The sequence below is a fragment of the Pogona vitticeps genome, chromosome 6 (assembly GCF_051106095.1).
Source record: "Pogona vitticeps strain Pit_001003342236 chromosome 6, PviZW2.1, whole genome shotgun sequence".
In the NCBI taxonomy this organism is placed as follows: Eukaryota; Metazoa; Chordata; class Lepidosauria; order Squamata; family Agamidae; genus Pogona; species Pogona vitticeps.
Genome location: NC_135788.1, coordinates 89,005,587 through 89,023,352, shown reverse-complemented (window position 1 = coordinate 89,023,352; position 17,766 = coordinate 89,005,587). Strand labels below are relative to the sequence as shown.

Below are 17,766 nucleotides of genomic sequence, written 5' to 3'. Positions count from 1 at the left end.
AAAAAAATATCCCATTACATCATCTAATGGCCATTTTTTAAAAAGGAGAGAGATATAGGAGTGTCAGCCGTTTTAATAACTGCTACAACTGTAGTCTGTTGGTTTTGGAAGCAACTATATAGTATTATACTCATCATACTTTTTCATGCAACTTCTATAAATCTGCATGATTGGCAAATGCAGAGCGGTTTCCCTCCTCCTGATCACTTCCGTTCGGTTTTTCCTTGGAAGTGTAGTTCTGGTCACTTCTGGTTTTGAAGACAGCAAAAAACAAAAACAAACAAAAAACAAAAACAAAAAAAAACACAAAACAAAATCCCAACAAAAGCACACACTGCATTTTCAGAGTGAGCAAAGCCCATAGCAATGTCTGAGGGGAGGTTAAAACTATTAATACTGTAGTGCCTACCCCTGCCTTAAAAATGCCCTCCCTCCTTTCTCCCTTTCTCTCCCCTTCCCTCACTCTAGATATTTCCCTTCCTTGGCTCTGCCCACCCGGCAGCCTTTCCTGCCCTCTCAGGGACACAGCTTACCGCAGAGTTGAATCTTAGGTGACAAATATTACAAGAGATGAATTGTTTTTTCTTGAGAGTGTTAGGTACGCCAAAAGTGTGGTTGATCACTGCTTTCTGTACCGGATCCATCTGGAAAGGAAAAAAGTGGAGAAAAGGAGTCTCAATGAGCTGATGCTTCAAAGACCCCGGCAGGCTAGGAGAAGGGATTTCAACGTTTAGAAATTCATTCCTCAATTACTTGTTTCCTGAAGTGCGTATGTCCCCCTTCAGACCCCCAGGATGTTATGGAAGAGGCACTGTTCTTAAGGAGCATGTCGTTCCACCCTAATGCTGGCCATTTTGTTTTGGAGCTCTGTGTTGCCCAATGTGTACTAAGAGTATGCCATAGAACCCATATGTGGAGAGCTTTTTAGACTACAAACCCTGAACAGGATCCTGTTGGGACATGGTAGAATTTGAAGTAAAAAAAAACCACAGCAGTTTCCACAAGCTCTGTCTGTAGTATCCTCGGGGCTTCTGCAGCTGGAAATAATTTCCTTCTGCTGAGGAAATAAGAGTATTTCAGGGGAATTCGTACAATCAGAGGCTGAGAATATTACTTTTTGGAAACTGCCAGATGACATTGTTCATTGTTCAAAAACGTAGCATGTCCATGCTCTGTGTCAGACATTACTGATCTTCTAATTGGGAAAGCAACAACATGGCCTAGAAGAGTGTTTCACAGAACACTGGAAACTACTGATGTGGAAGATAGATCTCATAGTTATACCATGTCAGGAAACAGAACTTGGACATTTAATACTTCCATGGCTATCTGGTAACTTCAGAGCAGCTAGATTCAGACCAAATAGGGTTGGATATACACCCTCTACTGCTCCAGTTTTCTGTTTCATTTCTTCAGCCTTTGCTCTTAGAAGATGTCAAAAAGGCACAATAATTTTGAATAAAATGGCTGCATTAAGTAATGCAGAAAAAAGGTTACAGCAGGGAGCAAGGATGTAAAAAAGGGAAAAGTGATAAAAAAAAGAGAGAGAGAGGCTAAAGTAAAAATAATCTGTGTATTTCAGCACAACCATAATCTATAATACAAACATTGTTCTTTTAGCCCTGTGGCTCTGGAAGATTATTTTATCCAAGTCTGGCTGCCAGGAAGGAGGAGGAGAGAGAGACTGAGGTTTGAAGATGATCGTGTTTCTCAGCAAGGCTATTTAGTTGTCCAGACAGGTGCATCGGTCTAGCAAGCAAAGCCTGCAGACAAGGGAATAATTATCTGGACCCCTAAAAAATATCCCCAAAGGCAGTGGAATTGGCAACAGAATAAGATTAATGAAGTGGTGCCTTCTCATGCTTGTGATGAAATTTTTACTCACTCATTTGGAATAAGAATGAACACATATAGACAAGAGATTCTGGAGCCACAGATAATGATGATAGTGGTGGTGGTGGAAGCTTTGAGTGATGAAATAAATCTTCAGCTGCACCCCTAATGGCCTTGTGTTCAAGATAGTATAAATCTGGTACAACAATGCAGTATGGAGCAAAGTGTGTTTGCATGCATGTGATGGTGGTAGTGTAACAAGGGGGAATATGTGTAAATTATCTTTCAAGCTGGACCTCAAGGATATATCATCACCATCATCATCGACAACAACCTCATCATCAAAACCTCTTAGCCATTCTGATGGGGGATTCTTGAAATAGTGCAAAAAACAATGTCCCCCAAATCTGTGGAAAATCTTTTAATAAATCATGGCTAATAGGTATTGATAGAACTTACCCTCCATGAATGTCTTTTTTCCCTTTTAGCAACCAGGGCTGCTTCTGTGAGTGGAAGCTAAGATACTACATGTGTTTATTCAGAAATGGCCTCCTTTATCGTCAGTGGGGCTTATTCCCAATTACATAGATGTGCAGCCAAATAATTATCATGACAGTAAGTAGCTATTACAATATGTTCATATTTTATGTTCATTATTACTTTTTGTAAAGTGTAGTCATCATCTTTCCAGAGAATGAGGGGTATGACTTTACCTGTTTCCAAACCAATCAGGTGTAAAGCTAGCAATAAAGCAGGGGCACAAAACCTCTGGAGTTGGGGGTCTCAAATCCTCTCTCGTACTCACTAGATGCTGCCATAATGAGATCCATAATTTGCCCCGGAAATTCAGAGGCAAATTAGTGGCATGGCAACAAAAGTATCCATTTTCTCCAGTTTCATTTAAAAAAAAATCTTGCAAGAGCACATTCATTCATTCATTCATTCATTCATTTATTCATTCATTCATTCATTCATCCATCCATCCATCCATCCATTCATTCATTCATTCATACTTCCTTCCAGGAGACTTTAAAACAAGATGCATGCTCCCTATAGCTCTGTTTTAAAATGGAACTGAAGGTGCCAATTTTCGTCCAAAATTTAACAGTGCAAAACCTGTATGGAGAGGAAAATGGTAGAGGCTGCAAAAACTGAGGTGTGTGAACACGTGTAGTACACAGGGTGCATATTGCCTACCCTGCAATAAAGCAATGACTATCACAAATTAGCACATGAAAGAAATCTGTAAGAAACATTTTAGCAATTCAGGTTAAAATGTCCAGTGAATAAGGAGAACTGTTATCTTGAAATCTAACACGGAGATAGACAGGTAGATTGAAGCAGTAGTATTATACACTGAAGGCTCTTCCCAAGGATTCTACAGTCTGCCAAAATGAGATCTGGAGCAAGACTTCATTAATTGCAAATAGGCTTGCTGTGAAGTTGTATCCTTTTCCCATCACGTCTATAACTGCTGCCAATTTTGTTACCTCATGCTGATCTCGACAGAGTACAAGGCATCCCACTCAAGATAACTGGATTCATCATATGTTCAAGTAGGTTTATAGGGTGGTTATAGAATGGTTATAGCTTGTCTGAAAGGAGCCCAAATTCTGCACTTGACACCCTTGACTTGAAAACTAAGTTCCTAGCTTTCGATCCCCTGAGAAAGCTAGCTGGCAAAGGATCTTACTTTTCTGAGCACTGCCTATATGTGAAAGATGCTTGAGAATCCCAACACCACCTTTTTTCAAATGCACAAGCATACACTATTTCCCTTTCTTCCTATATACAGTATATGCAGGCTCATAAATATAGATCCCAAACACACTTTCTCCACCAATCTCCATCCAGGCAGTCATGTTGACCAGACAAATAACAAAATTGCCTACTATAATAATAATACAGAAATTACCTGTTGTAGAGTAGAGGAAACACGATTGTATTTGGTCAGAAAAAGAAATGTAACCAACCAGCTAAAAGGTATAGAGATTTCTTGCTCAGTGACAAGTGAAGGGATAGAAGCAATGGGACCTTGTAACAGGTCATACTGTACATCTGACTATTGTATCCAATACCTTCGGCCGGCAGAATAAACTAGCTTCTCTGTTTATTAGATAATGAAAACTAAACATCTCAATCGTGGTTTTTCTGGGTCCATTTGAGGAATGCAGTTCATTGCTAAAGTATATATACTTATAGGAGTGAATAACAAGCAAAAGTATTAAAGCAAAAATTCCAGCTTCCACATTCTTCAGTTTCATCTATCTATCTATCTATCTATCTATCTATCTATCTATCTATCTATCTATCTATCTATCTATCTATCTATCTATCTATCTATCTATCTATCTATCTATCTATCTATCTATCTATCTATCTATCTATCTGTCTGTCCGTCCGTCCGTCCGTCCGTCCGTCCGTCCGTCCGTCCGTCCGTCCGTCCGTCCGTCCGTCCGTCCGTCCGTCCGTCCGTCCGTCGGCATGCCTGCCTATGAAACTCAAGAAGTTTCATATATATATATACACATACACACATACATGCACACATACACACACATTCCAGAAAAAAGTTCAGAATTCACCTCAAAGAGGAAACAAACCCTATGTCTAAAAGCCTTTTAACAACCCAGATGGATTGCAAATGCATTTCCTCTCCTTAAAATGGTGTCTTCCTACCATTTTATCCGGTTCTTGATATTCCTTCCGACTGACAGAAGGATATTCCTACCTCCCCAGCTCAGCAAGTGAACTCTCTGAAACCTTGGGAGCATATTTGGGAGCTAATGAATACCAAGAGTAAGTGAGGGGGAAAACTTTGCTTTATAACCAATTTGTATTCTCAGGTTTCTTCTGTTTTATCCCTGGGATGTTCTCACTGATATATAAATAGAGATTGTTGCACTGAACTTCCTGTCAAGACTCTGGAGGTCAGAGATGGGAAAGCAAAAAGAAAGAGGGGGTGGGTGGGAGGGAAAAACTGCGATGTTTCGCAAGTGGCTGTTAAATCTTCAAAGAATTTACACATTTCGGAGGATTTCAGGACACCTCCTAAGTAGGGAATTACTGTACCTGTTTGGATAAGAACCACTGTCTATATAATTTCAAACTGGAAGAGTTATCTAGGTTTCCAGTGGGTAGCATAACAACCCCGAAGCGGACTGTATACCAAACTGAAGCAGATCAAACAAACATCAGTATTATTTCCATTTAAAAAAAATGCCCAGAGGCTGGCATTAAAGAAAGAGGAGGAGCGGAGGGAAGAAGGAGCAGTAGCAATGCAAAGTCTGGAATAAGGAATTTGCCACGCAGGCTTCCCAGTTCTGAAAATCTGAGCCACGTAAAAATAAAAAACTAATCCTCTTTGAAGTTCAGACGCAGCCTGCAACTGGTTTAGTTCCAGCCCTTTGTGCTGCCACATTATCCCTTTCCATCTGCTTACCTGGTGGCAGTGACAGGGAGAAGGGCACTGTGGCATTCATTAATCTTTGCTTTAGCATTGTGGGCTCCAGGAGCCCTGGGAAAGCTGATCCTACACAAGGACCCAGAAGCCCTGGGAAAATATTGTAAACAAATGTTCTTGCAGCTGCCCTTTTTGCAGTGTTTTGAGAATTATCAAGACTGCAGCCTCAGCCTTTCTCACCACTGCTAGGAAAAAGAAAGATTTGGAATAAAGGAAAGGGCACAGCAGAACGGTTGTTATTGTGACATCAATTTATAGCAATGCTTATAGGGTTTTCAAGGTAAGTGAGATATTTAAGGAATAGTTTTACCACTGCCATTTCTCAGTGAGTTTCCCTGACTGAGCAAGAATCTGATCTCAGGTTTCCTGAGTCCTAGTCCACCTTTCTATCTATTGCACCACATTGGCTCTCAATAGAATACAGTAAAGATGTAGTAGAGTTTGGGGAGACTGTAAAGAGTGAGATCTGAGTTGACTGGTAAGAACACTGGAAGAACTCTGCTGGATTCAAAGTCCACAGTGGCCAACCCATGGGAAACCCACTAACAAGAGAGGAGGGAAACAACCCAACCCCACCTCCCCCCCCCCCCGGGGTAACTGGCATTCAGGGAGAAGTGTACAGCTGCTGATCCTGGAAGACACACACAGCTACTGTGACTACTAGCCATTGATAGGTACTTTTCTCCCTCCATAAATTTATCTAATCCCCTTTAAAAGTCATCCAAACTGGCAGTCACCATTAGTACTTTTTATAGTGGATTGCACCATTTGCAATGCAATGAAGAGTGTAATGAAGTTAAATTTTAAAAAAAGCAACATAAGAGTAGGGAAAAAAGTTGCTCCAGTGGTTAACAAGTGATATTTTCCAGTTATTTTCGATAGTTGCTTTTCAAACCGGATTTAAAGCCCCCCCCCCCCATTTTAACGAATAAAGAATTACATCATTCCTTATCAATCAGGGGAAATCACACAGGGAAATAGATCACATTTTGGATTGCTTGTGGAGCAGTCTATTCCCCAGCACTTATACGCTCAGGGCAACTATTTTGGGGGGGCTGGGCGGGGGCGATTCCCCAACAGACAGAAGTGTCGCTTTAAGGGTGACTGCTCCCTGAAAAGCAATCCTTTCTGGTGGGATCAGATGCATGCTTTCCCCCTCTTCTGGTTGTACCGCCATATTAAGAGAAATACAACAAAAATAATAAAAAGTAATATAACATATGTAATGAGGAATGAAAACATATTACTTTTCAAGTACCACACAGAGCAAGACATTGAAATTACCTTTAAAAAATAATTTTCCAGGTTTAACTATCTTGAGTCTCCCACCAGTTTCAGAAGATGACTTCAGATTTCAGTACTATGTCAGAATTTCTTCTTTCCCTCTCCATACTCTCTATGCCATTTCTATCCTGCTCTACCATATCCTTCCAACAATATTCCAGTTGTGGACACATTACATGTTTGTACAAAGACGTGACAATACTAGGACTGTAGTAATACCGAGGAATGAACTGACATTTTTCAGAGTCACCATTGTCTCACAGCCTCTTGTTTTAAAATAAAATTAAGATTTATTTGCCCCATCGTACATCACTTTATATTTATTTACATTTACAGTAACTGTGTTTGCCATTTTATCCCCATTTTCCCAGTCTGGAGAGATCTTTTTGAAGCTCTTTGCCATCTCTTTTTATTTAAATCACCCTAAATATTATGCTGCAGTTATAAAATATGGCCATGTCATCTCCAATTCTAGCTCAGCAATCAATGGTTTTCAAAACTTTGGTCTTCCAGACATTCTGAACTTCTGCTCCCTGGAATTTCTATTAGCTATGCTGGCTAGTGATCCTGGGAGTTAAGTCCAAGATTTCTGGAGACCCAAAGTCTGATAATAATTCCTTTTATTTACAAACTTGTAAAAAGGCGCTGATTGGTCCTTGGAGAATTCTACTATTTGCACCTCTTCATTGTGAGAGCTGCCCATTTACTCCTATTTTCTGTTTCCCATTCTTTAATTAGTTACTAATATATAAGAGGAGCTCTTCTTTTACCATGTGACTGCCAGGATTGCTTAGGAGTCTTTGGAGAAGGGCTTGGTCAAAAACTTTTTGAAAATCAAAATAGAAATGTTTATTGGATTGTCTCAATCCATGTGTTTGGTGATACTCTCAGCAAATTCAAAGGGCAGTACTGTATTTGATTAGTTTTTCTGTGTGCCCAATGGCCCATGCTGTGCAAAGTTATCCCTCTTTTGCCATTTGTGCCAACCCCTTGCACAAGGAGAAAGTTCATTTGGTTAACTGCAAGCTGGAGGACAAGGAAGCAAACATGGAACATTCTGTTTTATACCCTGAGCTTGAAAACAGCATTTTGGACAGAAAGATCAGTGAGACTAGACGTACATTTACAAAAGCCATGCTGATCCTTCTTCAGCAAGACTGGCTCATTTAGTGTGTAATCCTAAGCAGGCAAGATGGTTGAGTGTTGGTTGGGCTGACAGTAAGTGAACTCAGGCTGTGTTAAGTCCAAACACGTCTCATGTTGGAAATTCATTCATTCATTCATTCATTCATTCATTCATTCATTCATTCATTCATTCATTTATTTGCCATCTTTCTCCTAAAGGATCCAAGGTGGCTTACAGTACTAAAAGCAACAACATTAAAAACCAAGAATAAATTACTACATTAAAAAAGCATTAAACAAACATATTAAAACTCACAATAAGAGCAAGATTTAAAGTACAAGTAAAACACAGAATAAAATGACCCCTTTAAAAAAATTCTCTTGGTAAATCAGTCATTTAAAAGAAAGCCCGCCTGAAGAGAAAGGTCTTCCTTTGCTTGCGGAAGGACAGCAAAGATGGGTCCTGCCTGGCTTCCACACCGGCCTAATTTTGTGCTGGCATAAAGGCTGTGAGTCTGGCACGAGAGTGATAAAGAAGCTCCGCCTCCATTCTCTGCCCCCTTTTGACTCTTCCGCTAGCTGAACTCAGCCAGCACTATGGAGTTTTGTTGTCATAAGTGCAGGCTTCTCCAATTCCAAAACTACTACCATCAGTGTATCTTCTTTTAATCTGGATTGCATGTTATATGCACAATAATTTAATTCCTTTTTATCTCTGAAACAGACATTGCATTTAGCAACCTATTTCCTGGATAATTTCCACTCGTTTGTTTAGTCGTTTAGTCGTGTCCGACTCTTCGTGACCCCATGGACCAGAGCACGCCAGGCCCTCCTATCTTCCACTGCCTCCCGGTGTTGGGTCAGATTCATGTTGGTTGCTTCGGTGACACTGTCCAACCATCTCATCCTCTGTCGTCACCTTCTCCTCTTGCCTTCACACTTTCCTAACATCAAGGTCTTTTCCAAGGAGTCTTCTCTTCTCATGAGATGGCCAAAGTATTGGAGCCTCAGCTTCAGGATCTGTCCTTCCAGTAAGCACTCAGGGTTGATTTCCTTTAGAATTGATAGGTTTGTTCTTCTTGCAGTCCAGGGGACTCTCAAGAGCCTCCTCCAGCACCACAATTTCCACTACAATTCCATTTTAAAAACTTGTGTTAGACTTTCTGCTTTCCAGTATGGAGGAGTCTGAAAAGACCACATTCCATACTCTTCTTCAAATATCAACAAATTTCATAGTCATACATTTTTGGGTAGATAACATTTGGATTGGGAGCTTGTTAATAAATTTAGAAATTAATCTCTGATCACTGCTTTGTGACTCAATTCTTTAGTTTTCCATCCTGAAAAGTCAGTTCAGGCATGAACATCCCATGTTGTTCCTAAGGAAGACAGACACATTCGTTTTGGGAATGGGTTGGTGCAAACTCCCCTAGAATGTTTATTCTAGTGTTCCAAGGCAGCCCAAGAGAATGGAGCGGGGACCCCACAACCCAAATAGTCACACTGGTCAGGAGAAGCTGCATATGCTGTTATTTTAGAAACAGATGCTGAAAGGCAACATGTGTGAGCCCTAGTGGAAGTAAAATGTTTTGCTTGTATCTTTTACATGTAACTACAAATGTAACCTATAATCCCCATGGCAGAGTGGACTTGTGCACAAATTCTGAAGAGAAGTCCCTAGAAAGCTTTGAATTGCAAGTTATTCCTGGTCAATTTGCATGACGTTGGTTTGCAAAGCAAAACACTCAGAACTATAATAAATATAATAAAAGATTGGTTTATTCAATTTAGCCAGAAACAAGTATTCCACTCTGAAGCACAAAAGTTGGAAGAAATTATCCTTCACGACCCTCCCTCTAATTCTCCAATCCTATATGCAATAATAATAATTCTATATGCAATAGAGCAGTGATGGTGAACCTTTTTGAGCCTGAGTGCCCAAACTGCAACACAAAATCAACTTATTTATTTCGAAATGCCAACACTGCAATTAAACCCGAATACTGAGGTTTTAGTTTAAAAAAAACACAACTGCTCCTGCACTGTAAGAGTAAAATGCTTGTGTCTCCCCTCCCCCCATGGGCAGAATTAACAAAGAAATACTTACCGGTCCTCCAATCCCCCAATGGGCTAGACTGGTAATGGTTGCCATTTCACCCTTCCGCTGGACCACTGCACCAGCAGAGGGGAGTGCCAAAATCTGGGATCAGAAGACGGGTAAGTTTTTCTCTATGGCAACTTATGGCTCGCATGCCCACAGAGAAGGCTCTGTGTGCCAGCTGTGGCATGAGTGCCATAGGTTCACCATTGCTGCAATAGAGCCTCATGGTGCAATGGTTAAACTGGTATACTTCAGCCAAAACTGTGCTCACAACCCGGGGTTCAATCCCAGGTAGCCGTCGCAAGGTTGACACAGCCTTCTATCCTTCCAAGGTCGGTAAAATGAGTACCCAGCCCACTGGAGGGGAGGAATGTGTAGCCTGCATAATTAACTTGTAAACCGCCCAGAGAGTGCTTGAAGCACTATATATAAGCAGCATGCTTTGCTTTTTGCTTTGCTTTTTGTAGTACAGCTGAAGGACACATACTGGTACTTTAACATCTACCGTGTTTCCCCAAAAATAAGACAGGGTCTTATATTAATTTTTGCTCCAAAAATGCATTAGGGCTTATTTTCAGGGGATGTTTTATTTTACAGTCATGTCATCTTCTGGTTGCTGCACAATGGTGGAGAGCAGGGTTTCACTTAAATGGGACTTATTTTGGGGGGTAGGGCTTATATTACGAGCATCCTGCAAAATCATACTAGGGCTTATTTTCAGGTTAGGTCTTATTTTCGGGGAAACAGGGTAAGTACGACTTCAACTTTCCATACAGAATCTCCAGAATGCCCATGGAACAGATTAAAAAGAAGATAAAATACACACTACAGTGGTGCCTCGCAAGACAAATGCCTTACAGGACAAAAAAACTTGCAAGACAAATGGTTTTGGCAATGGGGGTTGATGACTTGCAAGACAAATGTTCCTATGGCCGTGCTTCGCAAGATGAATGTTTTCCATTTTTTGTTCCTGCCTCATGTTTGCTGATTTTTAAATGTTTTTCTATGATGTTTAAAAAGTTAAAGTTTTTTAATTGAAATTTTTTTAAATCATCTGCACAATATGTATGGCTTTAAAGAGCACTTAATAAACCCTTCGTAAACCAAATTTGATTTTGTTCTGACTTTTTGTGCCCATAGGAACACATTAATTAGATTTCAATGCAATCCTATGGGAAAACGCATTTTGAAAGACAATTTTTTTGCAAGACAACATTAACCGCGGAACGAATTAAATTCTTCTTGCCAAGCACCACTGTATTCAGATTTTCTTCAGTTGAGTAAACACGGAACATAGCTGTTGAAAGTCTCTGTGTCTTCTAATGCAAAAAATCACTTGTTTCCTTTCAAGCACTTGTATTCTATATTTTACTCCAAGTGACTAGCAACAGCAAATGAAATGAACATGAACAATTAAGCAATAGCCGTTTTTCAATAGCCAGCAAAACAAAAAGCAGCAGAAGTCATTAGGAAAAGAAATAATTATACCAGCAGGCAGATTACTTACTTACTTACTTACTTACTTACTTACTTACTTACTTACTTACTTACTTACTTACTTACTTACTTACTTACTTACTTACTTACTTACTTACTTACTTACTTACTTACTTACTTACTTACTTACAACATTTATACCCCCGTCCACTAAAAAACAGCACTCAAGGTAGCTTACAAACTTCTTCAAGTAACAAAACATATACAACCTCATTTACCTAGGACCCCCCCCTCATAAAATCATGTAAACCAATGCCATTGTAAAAATATTAGATCAGCACAAGGGAAAGATAGCCCCACTGTATCAGAAAGAAGAGAAAGGAAATGAACCCAGCAGTTGGCTGATACTAAAGTTCACTTGAAAAAGCCAGGCTTCTGACAGACATCTACAAACTATGTTGGATCCAAGTAGAGTTCTGTGGAAAGGTCACTCTATAGGCTCTGTGACCTCACAAACAACCACTGTACTTTATTAGGTAGGGGACTGCAAGATAAAAGCACCACGGATGCTAAAGGGAGTGCATGAGGAGAGGACGCATATGGGAAAAGCTTGCCCTTAAGGTACTCATGTCCCAGGTCACTTAGAGGATTTGAAGTTAAGAATCCCTGCCTTATGTGAAGTCCAGAAATAGGTAAGTCATCAGTACAGATTGAGCAATGTGCTTTGTCTTATTACTGTTCAACTATGATTGGCTACAACACATCATTAGATTCATTTTTAGAGTCTGGAAAAATTCCTCTTTTGGATTATAGTGCCCAGCTCCTAGAACCCCCCCAGCCATGCTGGTCATGGTGGCTCAGGAATTCTGAGGGTTGTCCAAAAGTTTTTCCAATCTCTGTTTGTTCTTTGTAACATTAAATTAACCTTCAAAGGTGTGGCAGATCTTACTTTCTGAGAAAAGCACAGGAATTAGTATCTCCAACCATCCCCTTGAAGGGTCCACAGACTGTTTGAATATTAATTGTGAAAATGAACTTCTAGCAATTAGATTTCAACTATTAATTTCCCCAAATTTTCAGTCTGATGTCCATTTGTTGCAGGTAAAAATCAATGGAACACAGCTTTACTTGTTAGATGTTGCAGTTCTTCCCAGGTCAAACAACTACAGAAACTTAGGGAGGGCTCTTAAGATATTCTCTTAAGAAAAAAAAGAATACTAGAGGAAATAAATTGAATGCTGCAACAAATGCTTTGATTATGGCTCAAGTCGAAGACCAGCCCATGTTTAGAAGTCTGTAAAAAAAATGAAAAAAAAAATGACTGAAGCTGAAATTAAGGTCTTTTTAAGGTCAGAAAGTAGATAGTTGGGAGCAGGTAAGGCAGAATAGATATTAAAGATATTTCTAGAGCTACACTTGGGAATAGACAGAGAAGAATATTGTTTTCACTTCTTCCAAAACTAAAACTTAGGGCAGGCTTCCCACTTAGTTGCCTGCTGCAAATAAGGGACAGGAAGTCTCATCATGAAATCATCACCACCACCACAACTGTCAAAACAACCATGACAGCTAAATGGAAGTTATCTATGCAAGGTAACGAACCTCTGCATACTGGATAATACAGATGCAAAACCCAGGGATGGGTATATTGTCTTCTGGTGTTGACAGAAACATCTGAGACATAGAATGCTGTGCTGGATAGACCTGCATAGCTGCCCCCTATAAATCAGAACCATGTCTGTCCTTCGAGAACATGTCCTCCCTGCTTTTAGACTTACTCTAGGGACTAAATTCCTAGCTGTTGTTGCCATCTTCTGTAAAGCCATGCTCTGCTTACTCTACTATGACTTGATGTAGGTTGTTCAGCTGTGAACTGCAGGAGGGTCTCCTCTGCCTTGTTGCCCTCTATGCGAAATGATCTCCCTACTCAAAACTACCAGGCTCTCAGAGCTGGGTCTTTCTGCTACCAGTTAAAGACCTATTTCTTTACCTGGCATTTCCTTGATTTGTTTGTCTCACAGTAATTACTTTCAGTTCCCCCTGGTTTTTAATGGATGCCATTGTTTTTTATTATTTTTTAACAATTACATTTCTTCTATCTGTTTTTATTTTAAACTACTTTGAGTTTTTTTAACAACAAGAAGTTGTAGAAAAATGTTCCTAAGTAAACAAATATCTCTGGCAGATAACTGGCAGATATGACATTCCTAGAGAAGCACAGAATATATAAAAGAAATAAAGCACAGTTGGCACCACTCGGCACACGAAGAAATCAGTGGAAGAGAAAAGTCAATTTTCTGGGAATTCACAGTTACAACGTGACCCCAAAAGACCACCTAACAAAGTGCAACCTTATCAAATGACCATTTCCATGGTACTGTAACAGTGCTCAATGACCTTCATGCCCCTTGCTAAGCATGTAGTCAGACAGCTTAAGCTTTCCAGCAGTAATGAAAGAGGATGGGCACAACTTGATGAGCATGAGCGGGTGTGTGAAGGCATCCTGCACGAGCAGTATTTCTCTAGATACCACACATAACTTCAGCTCTGTGCATATATGTCCCAGGTGACCTTAAAGTCAGCAGATCTCCAGGACAAATTATGCAACGAACCAGCAAAGAAGGCCAGAAAAACGCAGGAGCATCATAAGGGTGAACAATGGCTATACATTGGGCTTTGACCCAAGAATGAAGGCCAGTCTTGCTGCTAACTGATGCACTGTTGCAGTGCTCTGTAGGGAGAAAGCAATAATTGCAGATGGTCCCTCCTCTTAGATAATGTGCCTCCCACCTTCTGTCCTTTAAAGCAGATCAAGAAATACTCACCGTGTTGAAGTTGGGGAAGAGGTTGAGCGGGGGTGTTCCATTGAGACGGAAGGTGAGAAAATGCTTGATGTCCAGTGGTGAATGTAGAGACCGTCCTGGGATGGGAAGTGATGTTAAGAGGGAGTTATTGTGACCAGCTGGACCTAAAGGCCAAGAAAAGAGATGAGTAGAGAGATAAGATATTTCCAAGAATCAAAGATGTTGAAAGGAGAACAAGATACAACCCTGGTGGCAAATGAGGTGAGAGATGTTGCAGCCAAATCGCCTCACATCTGAGAACGAGATCCACTGACAGAGCACTTCAAAACAGATGTTTTAAATCAATATGCTGTGAACTGCCACATGACGCAAAAAATACTTAACCAATATTTCATGATATTCAGCTGAAGCAGAAGGTGTTTGTGTTTTACTTTTGTGATCAGCCAATTTTAACTATGTTTTGTAACAGTGACCTATTTTGTAGATTCAGCAGGACAGTAAGTTAAGCCATACAGGTGTCTTAATAAATGTGCACATTTAATAAATGTACACATTTTCTAGAGCTTGGAAAAGTCACTTTTTTGTACTACAAATTCTAAAATAGCTGAGATAGCACAGCTACAGCCCACATTGATGGTAGGATTCTCAAAGATATAGTCCAAATACATATATTTCCCAAGCTCTGATATACATTTACCTGATTCATCGCCTAAAGCTTTGCTCTAAGTGCAAAAACAGAAAGAAATTAAATTTGGACTACTGCCCAGTCAGAGATGCAGTAACCCTGCCTGTTGCATCCCGGTGTCTTGCCTCCTTTCAGTCATAAGGCAGACCACAAATGATCACCCAGATATACAAGCAGATACAGACATACAGGCAGTTTCAGCAGAGCGAGGAGTTATACGTGGGATGGGGACACATGTATAGAAGCAACTTTCCCCCCAACTCTGACAGCAAAGTGTGCCTCTGCTTCAAATCAGAATAAAAGGAAGCTGATTGTTTTGGAAAATGTTGCGTTCAAGTCTTGTTCACATTACACAGAAATGGGCTCTGCTTTGTCCTTTGCCAGGCAGTAGCCAAATAACTGAATGTCAGAGTGGTCCAACTCTGGCCAAATCTGTTGCCCCAGACCACAAAGAACATACTGTATTAATATTCAAAGTGGATTACACATTTCATACAGTAGGAAAGGAATAATTGTAGGAATTTCTTAGCTATCCTTGATGGGTCTATAAACAAACCATTCACACCCTACACTTGAGAGGAGAGCACAGCTCTTTCCTTCCTTGCTCTTTTTAACTAGTATCTATATCCATAATTAAAAATGGGTATCATAACTTCTTGTTTTTACTTCCTTTGGACTGGCTACACTTAGCTCCTTAAGCCATCTAGCAAGATATAGCTTGGTTTTTTAGACCCATCCTGTTTTCCCTTAGGCTTCCTTCTGAATCTTTCCCAACATGTCACCCCCTCTGTAAATGGAAACTGGCAGTCACCCCTACCATAGGAGGCATTCCAGTAGTTTTGGAAGTGCAAGTGCTGCATCATTGTCTCTACAGCCAGCATCCATTCCTGAGGAAATTCCAAAAATCAAGGCAGCTGAAAGGATCCACATCAACAAATGAGTTGTACAGGGTTAGGTTTTTTTAAAAAAATGTCAGCAGATATTTTTAAAAAAACTAATAGCTCTTAACTGCCTATTCATGATGATATCATCCTCAAATACTTTGCATTACAACTGGCATGCAGGCAATGACATATTGTTGCTTATCCCCGGATAATGCAGCTAAATTCAGAAGCAACAGAGAAGCTTGAGGGGATTGCAGATGATATCATTATCTCTGCTGATGAGAAAGACTTGGGGCTTTGACCAGGTGGGCCCTGGCTCCACTCCAGTACTGGTACAACACTAGTTCAGTGTATTTTACTGTTTGAAATGAAATGCAGTTTTGCTGCCTCTGCCTCCACCCTGGCCATTCACCAGCACATGAGGGGGAAGAGTTTTGTGGTTCCCCTTCCTGCTGCCCCCTTTCCACATATCTAGGTAGAGTGAGAAGAAGATACTCCTATTTGGGGAAATGATCTGAAAATCAGATAAACACCAGGTCTTGGCCAAAATCATCTGTGACTTACTATAATTTTTGAGATGCCAAATTTGTCCTTAGATTTCAATTTCAAATTACTATAATTTGATTTCTATATGATGCAGACCTATACTGCCTCCCCTTGCAATTGAAAGCCTTCTGGAATTGGTGTACCACAATACCCATCATTCCCAGCTAATATTTATTTATTCCCCTGCCTTGTCCACAGCCCCAGCAGACATGTCATCACTAATAAAACAGTGTTATGTGATGTTTTGCTCTCATGCGTAATGCATGTATTGATAAAAGATTATAAAAAAGCAGACATGAAACAGTTGCATCAGGATTGTCCATGGGTGGCATCTTCTTCATCCTCAGGAGCACTTGTGCACACTTGGGCACAATCCTAAGAAAAATATATTGTTCTATGAGTTTTAGTTTTTAAAAGAAAATATTGCTTTTCCAAACTCTGGATTACATTCTCCTCTGCAATACCCAGGACTGGTGGAGGCAGGTCTAGGTTAATTTCTGGAGGAGACAGACATAATCTGAATCCAGAAACAGACGCTAGAGATAGCCTTCAATTAAAGCCAAAAGCATGTTAATGTTGCAAAGAAGGGCTTGAGGCAGTCCTTCCATATTTGTGAAACTGTGCTTCAAAACAACTCTGTAAATCCCAAATACTAACCACCAGACAAAGCAAACCTAATCTGCATAACCCCAGAGGTGAGGGAAACTCATGCTCTGACTCTCAAAGGTCCACACTAGTTAAGTTTTTCTCTTCCACTCAAGGGCAGTTTCTAACATCTGTTTCTGGCCAAAGAAAATTGTGATGCTTCTGGTTAAGCCAACCTCGGCACATTCTACAGGGACCTCCTCCCTTGACTCCTAGCATGTGTAGAAGACCGAGTTGCCATTGCTCTGAGCTTTGGACCAGACAGAAACGAGTACAGTATGCCTATTCTAAAGCATTGTGTGGCATGGTAGACCTTTGCTCCACTATGTCCTCTTACAAAGAAGAAGAAGAGAGGAGAGAGGTAAATGAGGAATATAAAGTGTGGGCCAGTTCTATGATTAAGTACAGTACGGCAGCCATTTTGCATGAGGGAACAAGGAATTGTTAATTCTTTATTCCTGTATTTGTGTTGTCATGAAATGTGATATAGGATTTTAAAAAATCCTCAGATGTCATTGTTACTGGACTGATTTCCTGGGTACCACACTTCCTGACTAGTGTGTGTTCACAGCATTCGGTGTGCTGTTTTTTTTATTTATTTATTTATTTATTTATTTATTTATTTATTTATTTATTTATTTATTTATTTATTTATTTATTTATTTATTTAATTTATATGCCGCCCACTCTACCCAGAGGTCTCTGGGCGGCTTACAATAATTAAAATTCAATACAATAAAATGATTAAAATACAATTAAAATACAATTAAAATTGCCATCATCAGGACCCACAGTTGTTATTTCAATTAAAAGTTTTAGGATAGCAGAATGCTTCAGAACCACCTGGCCTTGGAACAGAGCATCCATCATGACTTCCCCTGTTCTGGCTCCCTTTCACTGCAGCTCCTGTCCATCCCTACCTCCAAAATCAGGGATCTGATGAAGAAATACAGCATGAA

The 17,766-nt window shown here is 40.1% G+C and overlaps 1 protein-coding gene across 3 annotated transcripts in view; it reads right to left on the bottom strand.

The window, feature by feature from the left end:
- Positions 1 to 17,766, bottom strand: part of ZNF385C (zinc finger protein 385C) — a 204,655-nt gene that overhangs the window by 16,078 nt on the left and 170,811 nt on the right. For all 3 annotated transcript variants that reach the window (XM_020811683.3, XM_073004164.2, XM_073004163.2), the window contains 2 exons: positions 14,069 to 14,211; positions 534 to 644 (listed from right to left, as the gene is read on the bottom strand). In XM_020811683.3, coding sequence (XP_020667342.2) covers positions 534 to 644; positions 14,069 to 14,211 — 254 coding nt within the window. The remainder of the gene's footprint in view (positions 1 to 533; positions 645 to 14,068; positions 14,212 to 17,766) is intronic.